This window comes from Phocoena sinus, chromosome 18 (genome assembly GCF_008692025.1).
Source record: "Phocoena sinus isolate mPhoSin1 chromosome 18, mPhoSin1.pri, whole genome shotgun sequence".
Taxonomy (NCBI): domain Eukaryota; kingdom Metazoa; phylum Chordata; class Mammalia; order Artiodactyla; family Phocoenidae; genus Phocoena; species Phocoena sinus.
The window spans coordinates 66952021-66973156 of record NC_045780.1 but is presented as its reverse complement, the minus strand read 5'-3'; the positions used below and the strand labels follow the sequence as shown (position 1 = coordinate 66973156).

General features: G+C 40.0%; 1 protein-coding gene across 11 annotated transcripts in view; it reads right to left on the bottom strand.

The window, feature by feature from the left end:
• The window catches only part of MBNL2 (muscleblind like splicing regulator 2), a 153543-nt gene that overhangs the window by 21393 nt on the left and 111014 nt on the right, over positions 1 to 21136 (bottom strand). For 5 of the 11 annotated variants that reach the window (XR_004346674.1, XM_032611216.1, XM_032611220.1 and 2 more), the window contains 2 exons: positions 20831 to 21094; positions 13241 to 13394 (listed from right to left, as the gene is read on the bottom strand). Coding sequence is in view for 9 of the 11 variants with exons in the window: in XM_032611216.1 (XP_032467107.1) it covers positions 13241 to 13394; positions 20831 to 21094 (418 nt within the window). In the remaining 2 variants the exon portion in view is untranslated. Of the gene's footprint in view, positions 1 to 4656; positions 4752 to 10735; positions 12522 to 13240; positions 13395 to 14025; positions 14080 to 20830; positions 21095 to 21136 lie in introns of those variants that run through there. The other 6 variants (XR_004346675.1, XM_032611218.1, XM_032611219.1 and 3 more) reach the window with 5 other exon arrangements.

Genomic DNA, 21136 nt, shown 5'->3' with positions numbered 1-21136 from the left:
CGCCGGCTGCCACTGTCCCACTTCAGGCTCTTGTGAAAGCCTCTCCACGGTCTCCGCAGACTCTCCTGCCTTGTCTCCATCTGCCTGCTCTTCTCAGAGTTGTGTTCCGTCACTTTCCTGCTTGAAAACCTTCAGTGGCCAAATAAAGGCCAGCGAACCCTTTACCCTGTCATTTAAGGTCCTACACGCTCGGAATCAAACCTACGTTGTAGCCGCTCACGAAAACCGGTGCTCTGGCCAACGGGATTGTTAGTTTTTCTCTGCTGAGCTTTACACTTCCCCCCCTTTGTTGTATATCAGCACTGTCATTCCATCTATCTAATGATGATGCTTTAAGGAACACACAGATAGAGTCCTTCTGGAATTCAGAGGATAGAAAAAAGAAATTCTAGCTGCAGGGGTTCAGGGAAAGACTCAGAATACAAATTGTATTTCAATTGGGCCTTCAAGGATGTTATCAGGTAAGGTGAATAATCTCTGTATATAAATGAAGAAACTAAGATTTAAAATATATTTACTAGGAAATTATTTTCTCCCCTTTTGAAATAGAATGTATTTTTGAAGTAAAAAAATAATAAAGCAATGACAGGATAGAGTACCATAATAATTTAAGTTAGAGGGATTTCAATCTGCACTCTCATTTTATTAAATAAAATTTCTTATAATGTGAAAAAAAACTAGATAATCCATATACTAAGCTGCTGACCTCTCCTTTTTCACTGTATACTCTAAGATTAAATTGGCTTCAATATAGGCATCTATAGATGTATATATACATCCTGACCTTCTATCAGCGAACTGAAATTGACTGACTTATATAGTACCTGGGTTTTCATTTCTGATTGCCCTTGTCACGATGCTACTTGTGAGATGAGTGGCAGAGGCTGGGAGTAAAGTCCAGGGCCATGATTCACACAAAAGAAGCCCATGGATCTGCTTCACCAGGACTAATGACTAATTCCTTTTCACTTCTTGTCTTAGTTCTCATCTTACTTGTACAGAAATTATTCATACTTTTCAGTCTACTCACTGGGTATAATATAACATAGACTATTAATAAGTAGTTCTATATCATAATTAATATATATCAACTATGTATATGGTTTCTAAATGTGACCTGGCTATTACATAACTAGCCTGAAGCTCTGCTCAGATTCAGTTCATCTCCCCAGCTTAGAATTCACCTCAGTCTGAGCTGCATTAGCAGAACTCCTTCATTTTTCCCTAAAGCAACAGAGCTTGCTGCTATTGAGTTTCACTTTAAAGACAGTTTTACCTGTGGCAGAAGTGACTTCCGTTCATTTATAATTATAGAGAGAGGCAGTGTAGCATGGTGGTTAAGAGCAAGGCCTCTGGGATCAAACTGCCTGGGTTTAAATTCCAGCAAGACCATTTATTAGATGTTTAACTTTGGCTAAGTTGGTTAACCTTGGTTTCAGTTTTACTGTCTATAAAATGGGGATGACAGTAATATTTATAACACTGTAGTAAGGATTGAGTGTATCCTATACATATGTATTCTTTCTCATATGATATATATAATATGATATATAAAAATATGTAATGTATTATATAAGAGAGAAACCATTTAGAATAGTATCTTGTATCTATAAGTAATTTGTTAATAATAATATTATTATTATTAGGTGTAACTTGTATATTAAGGCCCAAAGACCTTAATTGAAACAGGAGATAGCTGTTGGTAAATTTGTTTATTGTATTTTTGTTCACATATCTACTCCCAGAGCTAAATAACCAAAAAATAATTTTCTATTTCCCAGAAGTATTTGGATCTTGTCGTCGTTTAATTTCAAACTGCAAGTCTAAGTTCAGTTAAAACTTTCATTGCTGTCACCTTGATTAAGCCCTGAGGGTAGAATTTATAGATTTATTGCCAGTTCAACTTGACTCACCATGGGGTAACATGTGAAGGAAACCTGGGCCGGAGGAGCTGTCATGGGATGTTTTGGTCTATGTTCTTTCTTCTCTGAATGACTTGTATCTTATTACAAATACTTATGAGATTTGAACTATTTGAATTGACAGTCTAAATTGATCAAATGAACTAAAAAACGGTCAAAACCCTACCACATTTTGTGTTAAAGACAGATGGCTCAATGAAGGGAAAGAAGGGAGGATGCGTATCGTGCACTGAACTCTGAAATCAGTAGCACCACTTTCTACTCTGTGTTTACCTTTATAATCTCATGCGTTGGGCTTAGCACAGCAGGTAAGGAACCATACGTTTGTTGAATCTTAGAGCTGAAAGGGACCTTGGAGGCCATCTAGTTCTAATCTTCCTTTTACAAGTGAGGAAACAGATTCATTTTGTTTAAATGACATGTAATTCACATGGACATGATTCAGTGTGAGTTTAAAGGGCGAAATCTTAATAAGATGAAAACTTGTCATTTCACAGCCATCAGAAATCTCTCTGAATTCTGAACTCTTGGGCACTAAAAGAATTTCCAAATTCTTTTGTAACTGCTTTGCTCTTTGAAACTTGTTGAAAATACATTAAGAATATCATATCTGAAAATATATGTTTGCTACTATTTCTTTTTCTGTTGTCTTCATGTGCAAGCAGACCTTCGTTAAGAGTCATCACTGAAGTGCAGTCCAGCAACGATTACATCTGATAAACTGCAAAATGGAGAATCTAGGATTCTTGAAGCTACTGTCAGGTACTCCTGTAATTGTACTTCTTTGGATTTAATTGACGTTAACTTGTTAGTTCCTTCACCAATCACACTCTGCTGAAAAGTGATATATTTTAGCTTCTGAATAGTTACGCTTCCCCTACACACATACATAAACCTACGCATACATATGCAATCTCAGTTTTTTCTACCAAATTGAGCCAAAGAATCATTAGGCTGGAAAAATATTTATGATACATGATCAAGAATTTATCATAATAAAGGGATTTATCCTAAAACTCCAAAATAGTTCTTTATCTTGACTTCCTTTCCATTCCCAGGAAAGAGCTCTCTGTATTAGAAGTCCTTAACTTGCCGTAAAGTATAACGTTACATTCCATTGTAACGAACACTCTATTATGCTTGAAACTTGCTTTCTGATGAAGGGACTTTATATAAAACTTCTGCCCCAAATCGCAAAAAAATGGTTCAGGAAGACAGGACTTAGACATAAAAGAAACCTTTCCAGTTTCCCTACTAAGAATGACCATGTGAAAAGAGGTGCTTTGAACCTAATGATGGAAGGACGCACACTGTCTCTCCCTTCTGCCATCCCATCATTTAAAAAAATCTTCGCAGCTAAGAAAGTGATTTGCTGTTCTTTGTTCTATCTGTTTGGAAGCTGAGCTGGCTTTCCTTAGAGGGAAGCTGGCATGTTGAGGTGGCGAGTGAAGAGCTAAAGCGTTGTCCGCAGTTGGTATTGCCTCTGAGGCCCTGCTTGGCCTCTCCTCCCTCCCTCCTCGATCTTTTCTGCTTTATCAAAACTCAGAGGGCACAGGAGGAGCTCCCAGGATTTTACTTTTATTCCTTCATATAAGTGCACTCACGCCTATCTTTTCAGCAATGAAACCTATGGCTCTGGAATCACTTATGCACTAGAGCTGGGAAAGAAGCGTGACTCCGCCCTTCCCGCCTGCAGAATGGAGTTTGGAATCTGCTATTTATGCCCAGACATGATTTTTTCCAGTTTATCCCCTTAGCTGGGACCTTCCCTCCACCTCCTCCTATATGTCTCGCCATCTTTTATCAGTACAGTTGATTTTATTAAAACAAAAGTCAAAACAAAACAAAACGAGAAAAAACCCACTACACTCACAGCAAAACCAGAATGGCTCTTCTGTGAAGGGAGAGCATGCGCAGTCAAGTGTTTTTCCGGGCATGTGAGCGTTCATGCTTCTACGCCTCTCCTGGGACCAGAAGCACATGTTTGCAAGTTGGTTGGCTGGGGTTAGGGTTACAGTCAGCCTGTGACGACAGGAAACAGCCAGCTGGCCCTCCCTGAGAAAGAGTCCATCTGAGGTCTCACTGGCACATGCGTTAAACCAAAAGAATTACACGCCCCTGATCAGTTATATCCAGCCTTTGTGAACTCGGTGGCCCCGTCCTCTTCTTCCAGGACCGTTTGTCTCTCACCTGGGAACCAAGCGAGTTTGGGAGCACATAGGACCCAGGTGAAATGTTAACAAGAATCATTCAGACCTCAAATTTGACACTAAGGGAAAAGGGGAGACTTTTCTAAGAGGAGAATTTTCTTTTCCTCCACAACAGATAATAGGGTCTCTGAATGAACTGAATCCAAATACAGCCAGCTCTGAAGCACTCCCAGGTGAGCTTTTCTGATTTTTCTGTGACAATTCACAAAGCCCTGGATGCATAATGCTGCCCTGAAAGGAATGTAAGCCTGTCAGGTTAATCACACAATATTAGGTACGGAAACGAACAGCGCAACACGAAACACAGCTACATCATTATTTGCAGTAAATGTTAACTCTAAATAAGTGCAACCTGTCCACAAATGCTGGCCATAAACTAATCAAAAAAATAAAATAAAATAAAATCTGATGGATAAACATGAAAAAAAAAAATTCTCCCTGAGAATTTTTTTTTTTTTTTTTTAACTATCAGCACTCATTTAGAGTTTGGGATTTGTGAAAGAAAAGCTTTAAAAGGAGCAAACCTGATTGGCTGTGGCTGCTGCTGCGAAGGGGGCACTTGTTGCAGGAGCTGTTGCCGCAGAGACAGTGGCTGACGTAGCGCTGTGCATCATGGGTACTTTCAGGAGGGGGACCATGGGAGCAATGAACAGGAGGGTGTAGCGTTACGGTAACAGAAGTGGCATTTTGGCATATGGTGAATATCAGAGCAGCAAGCCATCATGGGTTAAACCAGCAGATGGCATGCAATCACAATGCAAAGCAAGGAAGCATATGGGAGAGAAATAAAAAAAAGGGAAAATAGCTTATTACAAGTACAATTAAAGGAAGTTTTAAAATATCATCAGTGATTCCCAGAAAGGCCAAAGCAGATTACTTTGGTTGATGTATTTATAAACCCTTTTACCTCCAGCACTAGATCGTTCCCAAGTCAGAGTCTACAGTGCCTGTAATAAACGGTGCTCCCCAAAACGCGAAATTGTAATGTCCAAATGAAGGAAGACTATGCAATATTCACTTTTAATCATCATTCTAAAACATCAAAGCCTCGATGATGTAGGCCTAATTTGGGTTAGAATTTTCTTGGAATTAATTGCAGTTAAATTGAATGTTCTGGGTCGATTTGGGCCTGCCTGCTTGAACTGGAATTACTGGGGATTGTGGTTTATTTGGGTCAATAAACAGTAGAGCAGAAATCATGGCCTTGATGTCAATTGTAACACAGTCACTGTGAAACAGCCAGACAAATTTCGCCAATGTTTATTTTTCTTTACTCTAAGTGGAACTAATCCATATGTCCTTAAGACAGACTTTTGTACCAAGGCATTGGAATGCGTGGGGATAGCTTATGTATGTACTATTAAAAGTTAACATCTAAGGGAATGGTAAGGTACAAATACTCATCACAAATAAATCAACACAAAATTAAAAAGGATAATAAAGCAAGGCAGTTGAGACATTTGTTTTCAAAATACATCCATCTATAATTTTTTTAAAATAAATACTTCTGGGAAACTCTGATAACTCTAACACACAGCAAAGAGGAGATAAAGGCACACCACATGAAACTTTAAAACATTGATGAAATTAGCCTGCCTCTCTGATAAAGTAAGCTTTTTCTTTTTTCTTATGCTAAACCATATAAACTATAAAGAGAAACAAAATACAGATCATTAAAAAGCAGACTCGTACTTGTGGTTTTATGTCTTGCAGTGGTTGTTCTAGTCACATTAAGATGGTCATTGTCTTCAGTATACAAGTACATTTTGAAACCTATACATTAACTCTAAAGCCAAATAAACCTTCAGATCTACCAGTTCCTACAGCATTTCTACGATCTTTGAGATAAATCTCAGTCAAGTGAAGGTATTGTACATAATATAAAAGACAAATAAAAAAAGGTTGGAACCTACCAATACTGGTAGCGGGTGTCATGCACAAAACTGACCCTGCATGTCATGCAATGGTAGGTGGAAAAAAGTGAATAAAGGGAAAGAAACAGGTTAGCGGTTTAGAGTTAACATTCAAAGTGAGATTGAAGCACAACCAGAAATAAGTAGGGTTAGTTAACACAGTCTTTTAGAGTCATTCACATGTTCAGTGTGGGCACAAATATATCTGACTTATTTTAAGCCAATATTATTCATTACTTTTCACACTTTTGATTCATCTCCATTGACATGATTCTAGTAAGAATGACATGTGATAATGCAGCAGTCACCTTCCTCTAAGACCTCGCAGTATCTTACAGACATTCTCAAGTTCATCCTCCAAGGTAGGAAGTGGGTATTTTACAGATGAAAAATCTGAGGCATAGTAACTACTCCAAGGTCATGCATCGTGGGAGTCAAGGCTAAGGCTAGAAATAGAATTCTGTTCCTAAATCCAGGTCAGGTTTTGTATTCACTATATCACACTGACCTTATTGAATTAAAAGTTTGCTTGTTTGATTGTAAAATGTTTTGTGTCAATAACAATATGAAAAGAAAAACAGTAATTAAGATTCTGTATCCTCTAAATCAAAGGGTTGCAGGTCAGGTGAATTTTAGATTACTGCTTGGAAGCCCTCAATGTAGGAAGACTGAGGTTCCCGTGACGGGATGACCGGATGTGTGTGTGACCTATTTTCTGTTATGAGATTCATTATGACAAAGGAGCGGTGGCTAGCAATAAAATCTAAACACTGCAGAGGCAAAACAGCACTGAACTGAGGCTGGGATAGGACCAGGGCTAGGGGTTTTTGGTGGGTAAGTGGGAGGGTGGGAAGGAGAGAGGGAGGGAGGGGGGTTTACAGCCTTTCCTTGGGAATAGCTGCCTTACCTGTGGGTGGTCATATTAATGTACTTGAATCAGAAAACGGACCATGAATATAACATACGTTGTGGAATACTGAAAAAAGAATTGTATTGAAAGGAATTATCTACTTCTGGTTCAGCTCCTTAGAGTGAAAATCAAGGTAATGTAAGGATTTAGATAACTGAAGATTGGGTGTCACATGGGTACCAGAGAAGTAGTCTTTAATGAAGGTAGGTGTACCCACTTAGGGTTTTAGAACGGCCTTCTGAGATACTGGGTGAAGAATCTGAGATGTGTACGTCTTTATTCTCTCTGCTGAACTGTTCACACCTGAGGGAGACTTTTTGCCTGATCTGCATTTTGATCAGGCCAACATTAACTAGTCAGGAAAAGAGGCTATTTAACTGGGCCACTCCTGGATTCTTCAGCAAACATGTGCTAATATATCCAACTGAAAACACACACACAAACACCTCATGACACCCTATCTTTCTCCAGCCCTATGTTTCTAAACTTCTTCACAATCAAACTTCTGGAAAGTTACCTACACATAAATTTGCACTTCCTTGACCCCGTTTATTCTTCAATCCTCTCCAATTTGGCTTTCATTTTCACCTCTCCACTCAAACTGCATGTCATCAAAGAACTCCGTATTTCTGCAATCAGTAAGAACCCTTCCATCCTGAGTCATGGTAACATTTAGCACTTGTCCACTCTCTCCGTAATAAACTACTCTTTTCCCTTGGATTTTCTGATAACACAGACACAGACACAGACACATATGCAAACACAGACACACACACACACATACTCTATCTCTATATACTAGAGTTTTTCAGGGCTCAGTCTGGTTCCTTTTCATCTACTCTATACTTTTCTTCTGGTATGTCATTCACTCCATGGTATTAATTCAATTTAGGATTTAAATGCTATCTACAAGCTCAAGGCTTCCAAATTTATGTATCCCGCCCAGATAGCTCCTCTGAGCTCCAGGTTTTTCCATCTAACTGTTTATCTGGCCTTCCTACTTGGATTTCTCACAAGCATCTCAAATCGAACATGTCCAAGCATTGACCTTTTCCACAGCATCTGTTTCTCCACCTCAGGAAATGCTAGATGGACATCACCATCAATGTCATAGCTCTAGCCCAAACTGAAAGTTCTCCCTGACACCACTTTCCCTCATGAAATTCCCTGGTCCAACTCACCAATAAGACAAAGCAGTTCTGCTTCTAAAAGAGCATCTTGTGTTTGTCTGTTGGTCCATCTTCACTGCCACTTCTCATGGCTTGATCACCATTTTATGATCTGGGATCAGCTATGCAGTAACATCCTAAGTGGTCTTCCTGCCTCCATTCTCGTCCCCCCCTTTAGTCCATTCTCCATTCTACTGGCAGAGTAAACCTTCCCCAATACAGGCCTGTTCACTTCTCTGCTGGAAATGATTCATTGCCTTCTCATTGCTTTTAGGATAAAGGTTCCCATGGTCTAGTCTCTGACTATCTCCCCAGCTCACACTATACTCCTCCCCTGGCCCCCATGCACCAAGCTCCAGACAGATTAGCCTTTCATTTCTTTGAAATGAACTCATCACACTTTTGTCCTACTTCTGGGCTTCTCACAGCTCTCCCCCCCTGCCTAAAATCATCATTACCCCATTCTTCATTTTCCAGGTCTCGAGGTATATGTTGCTTCTTTAAAAAACTGTTCAATTGTTCTTTTACCTACATTCACATGCCACTTAAATCAGTTTCCTATTTTAAACCTTACTGAACTCTCTACTTTTTCATTCATTATACTCATAAAAACTTTTAATTATATACTTCTATGGCTATTTATTGAAATCCACCTCTCCTCTTCCACTGTAAACTCTGGAGGGCAGGGTTCATGTCTGTCTACGTCTGTGGGGCGCATGGTAAACAGTCAATTGAGTGAATGTTCTCAGCCACCAGTGAGAGTGTGTTGGGAGCAACTTGTTCCTAAAATTTATTAAAGTACCCAGTTTGTGAATGATTTCAAAGTCAACCATGGCTGGATTCAAAATTATCCCTATAAAAATTCCATGTTATTCTCTCGCATTCCAATGTGGATGGGCTTTCTTGGAGCACTTTCTTTTCTTGGACACACCTGAATGTCACTGGGTTGCAGATCATCAACAGTAGCTCCTACAGCCACACTGGGCTAGGACTGGAACCGTCCTTTGGCTTCAGTTCAGGATGTGCCTGAAATGCTCAACCAAAGCAATGTGATGAGCATCTCTCTCTATGTGGCCTAAAAGTGATATGCATATCGGAAACACAGAAGTTTTGCAATGTGTGGCTGTCTTACTCGGTGGCAGATTCTGGTCCTGATCTTCTTTCTAAGCTCCATCTCTGCCTTTTCACCCCACTCTCTCCCACCCCCCACCCCTGCAAACACAGCCCCTTCAGTACTTTACACTGAGCTACAACGGGCAACTTGTTATTCCTCAATTACACTGTTCCCAATCCATGCTCTTCCCCTGCCTGGGATGCTCTTCCCGCACTGGTAAAATTTTCCTTTCAAAGTCCTAAGCAAATTTCTCCTCCTTTGGAAAGTCCTTCTTTCTCCATCTCCTTCGTCACCACCACCTACCGCACGTCCGATGGCGAATACATTGTCTCTTATTTCCTCATTCTCAAATCGCTTTGCCCACTCCCTAAGGTAGCCCTTCACGCTTTGCATTATATTTGGTTTTTGCCGTGTTCTGAACTCCGTTGTATGCCCCTACTGGCTTTGGAACCCAGAACAGACTACGTGTTCAACAGTGGCTTGCTGAATTCAATAGGATAAACACATCTTGCTATGGTTATACAGATAGGGTTTCCACTAAACACTGACAAATCTTTCACCAAGGTGTGTGATACACTTATGTAATAGTATGGTTTCTGATCATTAGGCAGTATTTGTGCTAGCACTTCCCTGTTCTACTTACTCTGTATTTCCAATATAATGAAAGAAATCAAGGAGAGAGTCAGTAGGTCGTCTTTGCTCTGACCGGCAGAAGCATTTCACTAAGGCACTAATTCTATTAACAAAGACTTCTCAAATGTTTTCTGCTTCAGTTGCACAAACATTTCAGCTCTAGAATCTGCGAGTAGGATTATCTGGACAATTCCATGAATCATATATTCCACTTTACGGCAAAGGCACAGCCTCAGTTTTCCCATCTGCAAAATGCAAATAATTATGCCTGCCACTTGGCGGAACTATCTTGAAGGGTAATGAGATAAGAACACTTAGAGGAACTCAGAATAAACCTGTCAGAGAAATGCCAAGAATTATTATGCTGCTATTTCTGTGTGTGTGGTTTTTGTCACTTTCCTAACATAGCAAAGAAAAAGTATAACCACTAGGTTAAAATAATGCCTATCAAAAAAGGAAAAATCCCACCCACTGCAAATGTGCTAGGGCATCAACCAGGGTGATAATTATATTAGCATGGGTTTGGAGAAGAATCCCATATTTTGCGTAATATTTTAAATTAATATCTCCACAGCCTGGAGGCAGAATTCCTGAAATTCAAAGTCACATTGTATCAATGGGAGAATTTTAGCAGCATATCAAAAACTTCACTGTGAATGACCCTTCAGTAAAGGGTAACTTCCAGGAGAACATAAAATGTTTTTTTGTTTCACATTTATGATAATTGTTAATGTAAAGTATTTAGAGAAAAATCAAAATGTGTCAGTTTAAAAGTAATGAGCTCCTCATTTACTAAGTAAGAAAATTATTTTTGAACATGATCACTTAATTTTCACAGTTTAAAACAACAGTGATTAACAAAGAATGATTATTATCATTATCATTTTAAATTAGGATGAAAATGTGGCTTATGAGAAAGAGTGCCTGAAATAAAAACTAGAGCCAAAATAAACACTGAATTTTCTGTTATGGATTTAACTGGGGGAAGGACTATGCTAATTTCCTTTTAATAAAATTATCCTTTCGTCATTTAAGAGAAACGTGAAAACTTCATAGAAGTTGAAATACCATTTCAGAGCATGAGATCCACATGTTTGTTCATGTTTGTGTCATGTTACAGATGGAAATACTTCTAATCCACAGAATTAAGCGGGCTAGGACCCACTTTTCTGCTCCCAAAGCCCCACTCTATGGAGAGTTGCTGGACACACTTGAACAGTTCTTAAAGAGTCCAGCAGGGGGCGGAAGTGCACAACCACAGCACCCAGAACAGCCTTTGGGTCCTCAATACAAGCATTTCATCAACTATAATCAGGCCATTGCAAATGGGACGTTATTCGTTCTTACTTTGGAAGTCTTTAAATGGTTTCCAGGTGAAATATTTTTAAATGAGAATTCTTCCAGTGATTTAACAAGTCAGTCATTATTGAATTGAAGTGTTAAATATGAGTTAGAGGCCTTCAGCCTTTTGCATGGCTTAGCTCCAGGGTTTCAGAGGCATTCCCAGGAAATGGTAGTGGCATTACTGCCCAGTCTTCAGAAACAGACTTGTCCTTTTCTGTTTTTCCACTCAGTATATTCTTCCACAATTTTTTTCTCTTAAAATATCTAGTGACAAGGTCTATCAAATAAGACACTTGTAGAAATCACACAGGACCTTCAGATAAGTTTACCTTCTAGTAATTATTTTATAAACATGCTATATCAAGTGGATTACAAGTACAGTCACTGCTGTGCTATAACTGTACTGAGATGTCACTAATTAAGGCTGTAATAGGACAAGGTTGAAGCCCCAATAATTACTGATTTGGAGACACATTCTACAGGTCTATGAGTCTATTTATTTTAAGAGAAGAGCAGAACTAAAATAAGAAAACTATATACTAAGAACCACTTTACTAATGTAATTTATATTTTTTAACTACAATATAAATATTGTTAGGTTAATAATTCATTTCAAAGTGTAGATTTTGTATAAAGAATAGGATAGAAATATTTATTCAGCTCCCTCCTATGTTAATTCCTGATATGCTACAGGATTTAAGAAAATAGATAACAAACGTGAAAAGTCCACCCATGTGGATTGGGATCAATATGCTTTTTTTTTTTTGATAAAATTGTTATTCACCTATATTGACCTTCAAGTCACTGTCATGGGCTGAAAATTTTGACTTCAAACTAAGAACTCAATGGACAGCCTTCTCACTAAAGCCTAAGTCACTCCCTGGTTCTGTTTTTATTTTTCTTTTTGACACTCCAGCAAATTTTATTTTGCAAATGTTATCCCTTCTTTTAGCTCAGACTAAAAGGTCAAAACCCCAGTCATTTATGGTGACTCTTTGTGTTTGTGTATGGTGTATGTAGGTCTGTGGTCAGGAAGGTGGGTAAAAAAACAGAGGAGGGTTGGCGTACATTGTGGGTAAAAAAACAGAGGAGGGTTGGCGTGCATTGTACTCTTGTTTCTTCACTTTTATCTGATGTTTTATGCCAGGCTCTAAAGGAGAACTCTGGCCTCTGCCTATGGAGGCTGGCTGGTGTCATGTCATGTACATCGAGCTGGTCACAGGGAAACTGGGTTCTAGGTCTTTTTCTCTTTAGTAGTGCCACCTTGGGAAGTCACTGCACATTTAGGGGGCCTCAGCTTTCTCATCTGTAAAACAATCAATTGGATGAGGAGATCACTAAGAATCCTTTAAACTTCAAGGTTCTGTGATTAACAGAATTCATTTCTTAGTAGGATGACAGAGTTAAAGCACCTTAGCACCTAATATTATCAGGCATTGGCTTAGAAACTGAGGATAAGAGTTCTCTATATTTGTGAACTTGGTGGAAGTTGAGAAGGATGGCAAAAGAGATAGAATGGATGTAAAAATATGAGTAGATGTTTGCTTTAATTTGAATAGCCTCTTTTTTTGTTTGTTTGTTTGTTTTGTTTTGTTTTGTTTAGTGCTCTGAATAGGAATAGGAAAAAAAAAAGGTTAGTATTTACTGGAATTGCTATTTTTAGGTCATTCAGGGTTAATGACAAATTTCAGTTGTCACACATAAGAGGTCTTACTTACATAAACAATTTTTACACAGCTTGTGTGAACACAAGAAACCAAAAGCCCTAACTGCTGTTTGCTTCTCACGGGTTCAAACTGTCACTTAACTCTATAAAATATTTGGCTTTAGAATCCTAACAGTCTTTAGCTATTGTCCCAAGCAAGGTAAATTATCTAGATAGCTAGGACAATGATGAGTTTCAGGCTGTATTTATCGTACCTTTAAAAGCAAACTAGATGCCACCAAACAGCTTAAAGGAATGAGAAGAAAGCACATGACCGGAGGGCACACGGACACAGGACTTGGAACTGTCAGGGCACGTACCTGTCGGAATGAACGCCGTGTGTTGCTGCAGCTGTGCACTGGTGAGAGCCTGCTGGTAGTGCAAGACGCTGGGATTAAAGACGGTGCTGGCACCGTTGCTTTTTTCAAGTGCTTGTCTCTTTGGTAAAGGATGAAGAGCACCAGGAGGAAAGGCCTGTAAGGGACGAAGTGGATAAGATACGTGTAACTCAAAGTGAGCACACCTTCAGTGTCCACAGAGATCATCAACTGCAGCATACTCTTAAAGAATGACAGCTAAGGAGATGCGTCTGCCATGCACCTTAATTTAAACAGCGGCAACGTCGAATGAGTGAGAGTTTGTTACCGAGAGCAAAGCATGATTTCTGTAATCCAAAACGGTAGCATCTTAACTAAGGAAAAGAAAAGCTATCAAGCAACAACAACGAAAAATGACTTCAGCTTTTAAAATGAGTTAAACTAGTCTAAGGGGGGAAGGAAGCATTTGTGTTATTATTAATACCTATTCTTTTCCTTAACAAGGTGGCAATTTCTTGAATTTAAAGGTTAATTAGAATTATAATGAGCATTTTTCCAAGCCAAGTAATTTAAATTTGCTTCACTCTTTTGGAAAAGGTATTAAAATTTGTTAGGATTAATTTATTCCACATATTACATATGAAAATGAGATGGCTAAACACCTTATTGAATTTTTTTCATTAATTAATAATAATGATTGTTTGCAACCAGTATTTTACAAGTAATACAAATCTCAGATGGTTCTCTGAAAAGCTACATGCAAAGCGAAAGGTGAAAGGTCAAAGTACCAGGTCTACAGATGCTTCGAGAGGTCGCTTCATTGCTTTGGCAGTCGACTGAGTCTTTTAATAACAGGCAGCGAGCACATGATGGCAGTGGGCCAATGGGATTCAAGCGAATTAACATACAGGTAAACAGCAAGCAGAGGTGCATCATGGGAACGGCATTGCATTGTGGATAGGTGAGAAGGAAAAAAATATTCTGAATGCAATATACAACGTACAAAACACTAGGCATGCACAACAACAAAAATGTTCTCTAAAGAAATGAATATTACACCTTAAATTAGTATTGAAGCAAAAATGCATCTACTATACCTTAGTTAAAAGCATATAAGAGAGTAAAATATAGATGTTTGAAATTCAGGAAAGTTAATTAAAACAGCAGCTTGCATACACACCATAAGCATTTTTTACATTGCTTCAGAAAAAAATGCAAAACTTTTAAGGGCCACAGGATTGAAGAACTTCTGATAAGTTAGTTTTCAAATATAAAACAATGAATGCACTACGTATAACATCCAAGTTATAAGATCCAAGTTGAAAAAAAAGATAATATCTTTAACTTTTATAAAAATAATTTTTAACGAAGATCTAGCCTAACAAAATGAAGCGGCAAACTGAGACAAACAATTCAGGCAAAAAAATATTCAAACACAAGATTATTTAGGCAAAACTGTTTGGGTTTGGATCTTAATTTTTTTGTCTGAATTATGTGGGTAATTGTCTCAATTTTTCTCTTCACTTTGCTAGTGTGGATCTGGTAACGTGGAATAAGTTTCCAAGCTTAACAAGTTTTGAATTTGCATAGTAGGTTTCTCACATTTCCTGCTTTTATTCCATCATATGGTTTCTAATGACTAACTTATCATCCATTCTGTTTTCCACCACATTTGAAATTTTAATTCAATTTATCGCAAACAACTTACCAGATTACACTAAGAAAATACCCTTTAACGGGTATTTAGTGTCCTCAGGTATCAAAATAATTTATACTTAATAATCCTAGTCGTACTTTTAAGTATAATCAGTGACCAACCCAGTTAATGAGATGTGGGAAACTCTTGGCTAGAACAAGTACAATAGCTAAAAATAGCAAACAGCTAAAAGATAGCAAAGAACTGCTTGGACTATTAGAAGTCAAATAATATCTTTAACTTATAACCATACTTGTGGGCAGATAGTTTCATTTAAACAGCTGAAATAATAATAAATAGTGATTGATTTAGACCATGATGAAAAAATTTTCCTGTTCCTTGATAACTGTTGTAAAAAAAATCTAAAAATTTTATGATGGAATTCTAGGAAAATAAAGAAATTCAAAGGAATAGCTCCAATGCAAACAAAAGAAATGAAATACCCATTTTCTATGTTTAGCACAATAGGTAAATCCCTAAGGTTTGCACAATAAATACAGAATGTTTTATTCTAAAGTTCTGGGTTACAGCTATGGCATTTGAGAGAAAATGGAATAGTATTTAACCCTCAAAATGGGAAACAATGAATGATATCTTCCTTGGCCAATAAAGAGCGGTTCATCATTTGAAGACTCAGGATTAAAAGTATGGAGGTGATAGGAGGTAAAGGAAAGAGCTAAGGGTGGAGCGGGGTGGAGACTAGCAGTAAAGCGGAAAGGACTATAGGTAGAGGAGAGGCTTAGAATGGCCAGTGGAGAAGCTGCTTTGGAAGGCAGTCTGGATAGAGGCCATCACATAATATGAAATCATTGTTCTTCAGGCAGAATTGTGAACATTTTCAAAACCCAACAAGCTTCGCAATGAGAAAGCTTCTTGGAATATTCTTTCCTCAAATGTCAGTTTGCCATGATGTAACTTTCATGACACCATTTTTGTTTAAAATCTTTCATTCCTGTATAGTTTTACACTGCTAGATAATGCAGTTCTTAAAAACTAAAAAAATTTTTTGCTTGTATTAGTCTGTACTAACTACATAAAGCTGCACGGCCTGTTCTCATAGAGGACACTAACAACATTAACCGGATGGCTAAACTCAAAATCATTTTGGCCTCAACTCTCTGGTTTCAATTCTTTCCTTCACTTTTCCAGTCTTTGAGAGTTATAGAACAAATCCGCTATTGGGTTGATCTTTTCTGATATGCTAGCTACAAGAGTGATTATGTCTCCACAGGCTGGTATTTATGAGCAAAATTTTGATTTAACAGAGCATCATTTAATGACGTCTCCAAGTAGAAAAAAGAAATATTAAATAGTTCTCCTTAGGATCGACACCTGAAAGGTTAATGTTCTCTTTTTTTCCAATCTTAGTTTGATGAAATGCAATTGTGACAGAAATTATAATAAACTAGGAATTTAAAGAAGCTGAGAGCCCTAAACTGAGCTGGACAGTGACTGCCTTTCCCTTTCTACCACTCCTTATTTGGGGTTTTCTTTACTAAATGCAAATATCTTGTCTTTTCAAGGAAACACTAAGGTCTTGGAGGGTCGAGTGTACATATTAATATCTTGCACACCTCACACTTTGAGGCACGTGGGTAGAATGTTTTTAAAAAACTGTATGGATGAATAATCATGTTCTAATGTGGCTCTGTAGTACACAGATGTTCCGTTTTAGAGGGTATTATGTGGCTGCAGGCATATGTTTACCTATATTGAAAGATCTTCAGGCTTAAAATAGACCTGAGAGATCCCCAAGCCTGGTGCATCTTGGGAGCTTCCTTAGGCACCTATGCAGAGAACGAGGTTCTCTTTAATTGAGCCCCTACTGTGTGCCAGACACTGGGCACCCATTCTTGCTGGCTTCACCAACATTTCTGATCCTTTGCCCCCTCTGGGCTTTGTCCAGCCTTATATACGTACAGCCAGGCTTTTCATTTTCTGGATCAAGGAGCAAGCCAACTTCAAGCCAAGGCAAGCCAACCAAGGGCCCGGCATTAGAGGCAAAGACCAAACCTGAGGAGTCAGGAAATGCTGACGACAGTAATCAGAGCTGCCACTCGAATGTGGAAGAAAAGGATGTGGACAAGTAGGATGGGATTCAAAGTTCCTGTACATGTTTTCTTGAACAACTGAAACTTATCTAGCTGATGGCAGCTGGTCCTGTTTCCTTTTACAAAATAAGTATCTCCTGGTGTAGCCCCATTTTGGTGTGTGTGTGAAGAAGGACTGCTGACTTGCAGACGAGATACCCTTTGTGTTAAAATTACCAAAGAGCAGCTCTGTCTGGCTTATTTTTACATTTGAAAAATTCTGATGAGGATGCTGCTCATGTTTTAAGAGGCAGTGCAAAAGAATAAGGCTCTAAAGGAAAGGTGTCTCTTTTTCTGGAATCAAAGCTTTAGATTCCTTTTCAGGGTCCAGTTAATCCAGAGAAGGGGAAATCCCGGACAATAATAAAAATTGCACTACAGAAATTCTTGGTGTTCAGATATGGAACCCAGGTGAATGGAATACTAATATCTTCTGACTGCAGTCATCACTCCCATTTGTTCTTTTAAATAAGGAAATAATAGTTTTTCTTCAGTGTACCGAGTAATCTTGCTATGAGAATAAGAATACTTTGACTTCATCCAACTGCAACTAGACTGGTTTCAAATGAGCCTCTCACTTCAACTAAAAAGACATGACAGATTCCGTAATTTTCATGTCATTGTCAGAAAGAAGCTGATGCTTTTGTTCTGAAACTACATTCCTTTGGGTTGTCTTTGACGGTGTTGCAAGATCACCTGAAGTATCGGAACTCCAAATCTGGGCACAGGGTAACAATCTAGGAAACTATGGTAACTAAATATACTGACATCCACTGCAACAACATCTGTGCATCTTGATGAAAATGATGTGAAAATGCACAGAAGGGCACATAGAGGAGTCGAATCTTGATTTAAAGATACCGGGCTGTTTGTGTAAATGGCCATTTCTTCTCTTATCTCCATCAACCCAGGTCATCTACCATTGACATATTCTAGGTGCACTGTTCCTTCAGTGATTGAAGAACATACTGACTGCAGATGTTTAGAACTGGTACTTCTAGGTAACAGCCAGATAAATCAAGGCTCAGCTGTAAAGGTCACTATTAGTACCAGTGTTTTCTTGTATTTAACAGGTATTTGAGGTATAGGGACTAAGTTTTTCATAGTCCCAGAACCTCATTTCAGAGATGGCCAGAGATGGCCAGAGATGGCCATCGCAATCCAGGCTGAGCCAATCACGGCATGCTATTACTCTCACCACAGGACAACCACCAAAATGACCCTGGTGGCTCATTTTTTTGTTCCTAATTAGAGATGGTATAGATACTATTTTTGTCTCTTGTCAGGAAATGTAAGAATGTGTCCCTACAGGTGTCCAAAGCCATGGCCAGTGTTGTCTGGAGAAGCTGATCTTCGAGAATGGAGCTGATATACCAAGAGAAGCAGAAAAAAAGAAAAGAGAGAGACCTACTGGTTTTCAAGTTTCTGGATCCATCTACCCCTGAGCCCTATTTTACCTCTCCTCCCTTGGAGGGCACTAAATGATCTAGTAAAGTTTTTGTCTCTTGCAACCAGAGTTCTAATTAGCCTTGGGGGTATCCTTGATACCTAGTTATGACTTATAACATTCGCTTAAGGTAAAAACGTGTTCTTTGTGCCCAACGATCAACACACCAGTTAGAATAAATTTGGGCTGGCCTGAAAGAATGATTACAATGAAAAACATTTTACTTCTCGGTAGGATGAGATCTTCACTAAGTGGATGAAGATGGATTCCACACTGCACAAGTGTACAGAAGACCTCATTTGCTCTCTAAAAGAATTCCTTTTTCATCAGCATTAAGGGACCAATTAATTCTCATCTCCCCTACAGGTCCCTCACCCCCTGCACCTAATTATAATCAGTTTTGAAAACCACTCTTTCATGAGAACAAAAAGGGGAGAATTTATCTATATTGTCCTGACTCTCTTATGTGGATGCATACATTCCCACATATGTAGAAACTCACAGAAAAATCATGGTTATGTCCAGTGACGAAAAAACACTAAAGGCACAAGGACTCTGAGAAGAAACAGTGAGAGAGATGAAGGACTCAGTGCTCAAGATACTTGGGAATAAGCTGAGATTGGAAAGGTGTGAGTAAGCACACAGGCCACACTAAGCGGTGATGACGTTAAGGGCAGGCTCTGTGCCTTCCTCTCTGCATCCCCGTTGCTTGTCACTGGGCCAGGCCTTATAAACGTTTGTGGAGGGAATTCCCTGGCGGTCTGGTGTTTGGGACTCTGTGCTTTCATGCCGAGGGCCCGGGTTCAATCCCCGGTCAGGGAACTAAGGTCCTGAAAGCTGCGTGGTGTGGCCAAAAATAAAATTATAAAAAATAAAACGAATCATTCTCTAAAAATATAAGATAAAATAAAATGAATCATTCTCTAAACAAAAAAATTTGTGGAAAGAATGCTGAGTAATATGAACTTGGTGTATAACAGCTACCCTTTCATTCTGATCAGGCATTAGTGTTATGAAGTGGTGGTCGCTAGTTAGAACAATGTGTTTTAACCTATACCTTTCATATCTGAAGCCATATCTGTCTTTCTCGAGGGATGACTGGCCACTGAGTCTTTCCTGCCCCCCTCCACCCCGGACCCCATTATGCATTTCCATTGTGTCATGGAGGAACATTATCACTGTCACTAAACTCCAAGCTCCCTGAGGGCAAGGAAAGCTGCCTAATTTATTTTTTTCCGGCCGGCAAGTGCCTGATGCACGGCAGGTCTCATTATATAATATGTTTTGAATGAATGGATGCCCAGTGCCTATCGTATATTAAAACAGACTTCTGTCAAGCCAGAGATCTCACATGAAAACAAATTAATTCTACAGGCCAGTGCGGTGGTTCTCAAACTTTGCTGCACACTGGGATCAACTGGGAGCTTCTAAATAAAGAAAGAATAAAGAAAGCAAGCCCCTGCCCAGGCCAATCCAAACTAATTAAATAAGAAACTTGGGGGAAGGGACCGATGTTAGAACCTTTCAAGATCCCTCAGGTAATCCCAGAATACAGCTAAATTTAAGTGTTCTAGGTAGGGGCTTCTCAAATGTTACTGTGTATACAAAACACCTGGGGATATTTTAAAATTTGAATTCAGAGCCCAAAGGTCTGGGGTGGGGCCTGAGACAGGACAGTGACTCAGGGACCTGAGGCTGAGTTCCAGGACTTCTTTTTTTTTCCCAAGCACCAGCCCTACAGCTCCGTCTTCAGGTTTCATGACTTGATGTTCTGCATAAAATTTCATTTAGGGAGAGAGAGTTCGCAGCGTGGCCTTTGTGATAAGTGACAGAAAAGGGACAAAAGATGGGGGTAGGGAGAAGCCGGGCAGCGGGGGCCGCCGGCCGAGGGCTCCTGGCTCCGGACTGCCGTCTCGGGAGCGCTGCGGGTGATGCGCAGCCGCCGCCGCAGGCCTCCCGCCCTGTTTCCCTCTCTCTCTGTCTCTGTCTGTCTGTCTCTCTCTGTTTCTGGGCCGCCTCCCTGGTCCTTCCCGCTCTGCGAGGAGCCCGGGCCGGTCCCGCCCGTGTCAGGTCTCCGAGCAGAGCTGGGCGTGGGGAAGGGCGCTCGCACCCGCCCCGCGTTCCCTGCGCCCGCCTGAGGGATTTACTTATTGTGCTGCAGAAGGGAAGGAGGGAGGGACAGAACAGAACAAAACAAAACAAAACGGGGGCAACCGAGACAGGACGTAGGCAGCGGAGCAGCGGGAACAGCAGCCGTCCCCCGCTCCCAGCGGTCTGGGGAGCGTGCGCGTCCCCGCGCGGAAGGCGCGGCTCCGGGCTCGCGGGCCGGGGAAGGTGCGCGGCGCGCGCGCCCCACTTACCATGACTGTGGCCGCGGCCGCGGCTGCCTGGGCGGCCACCGCGGCCTGGTTGGCTTGGTGCTGCGCAGCTTTGATTTTGGCCTGCAAGTGTGCAGGAGGGTGAAAATATTTGCATTTCTCCCTCATGCAACGCCCCTTTATGTAATCCATACAAACGGTTACGGTGTTGTCGTTTGTGTCGATCATGGTGCTGTCAGCGGGGTGTGCAAAGCGGCAGTCAGTCTCTCCCCGGGCACAGTTTCCTCGCTGGAACTCCCTGCAGACCTAGGACATGGGGAGAAGAGCACACGATGCAGAAGGAGGCCC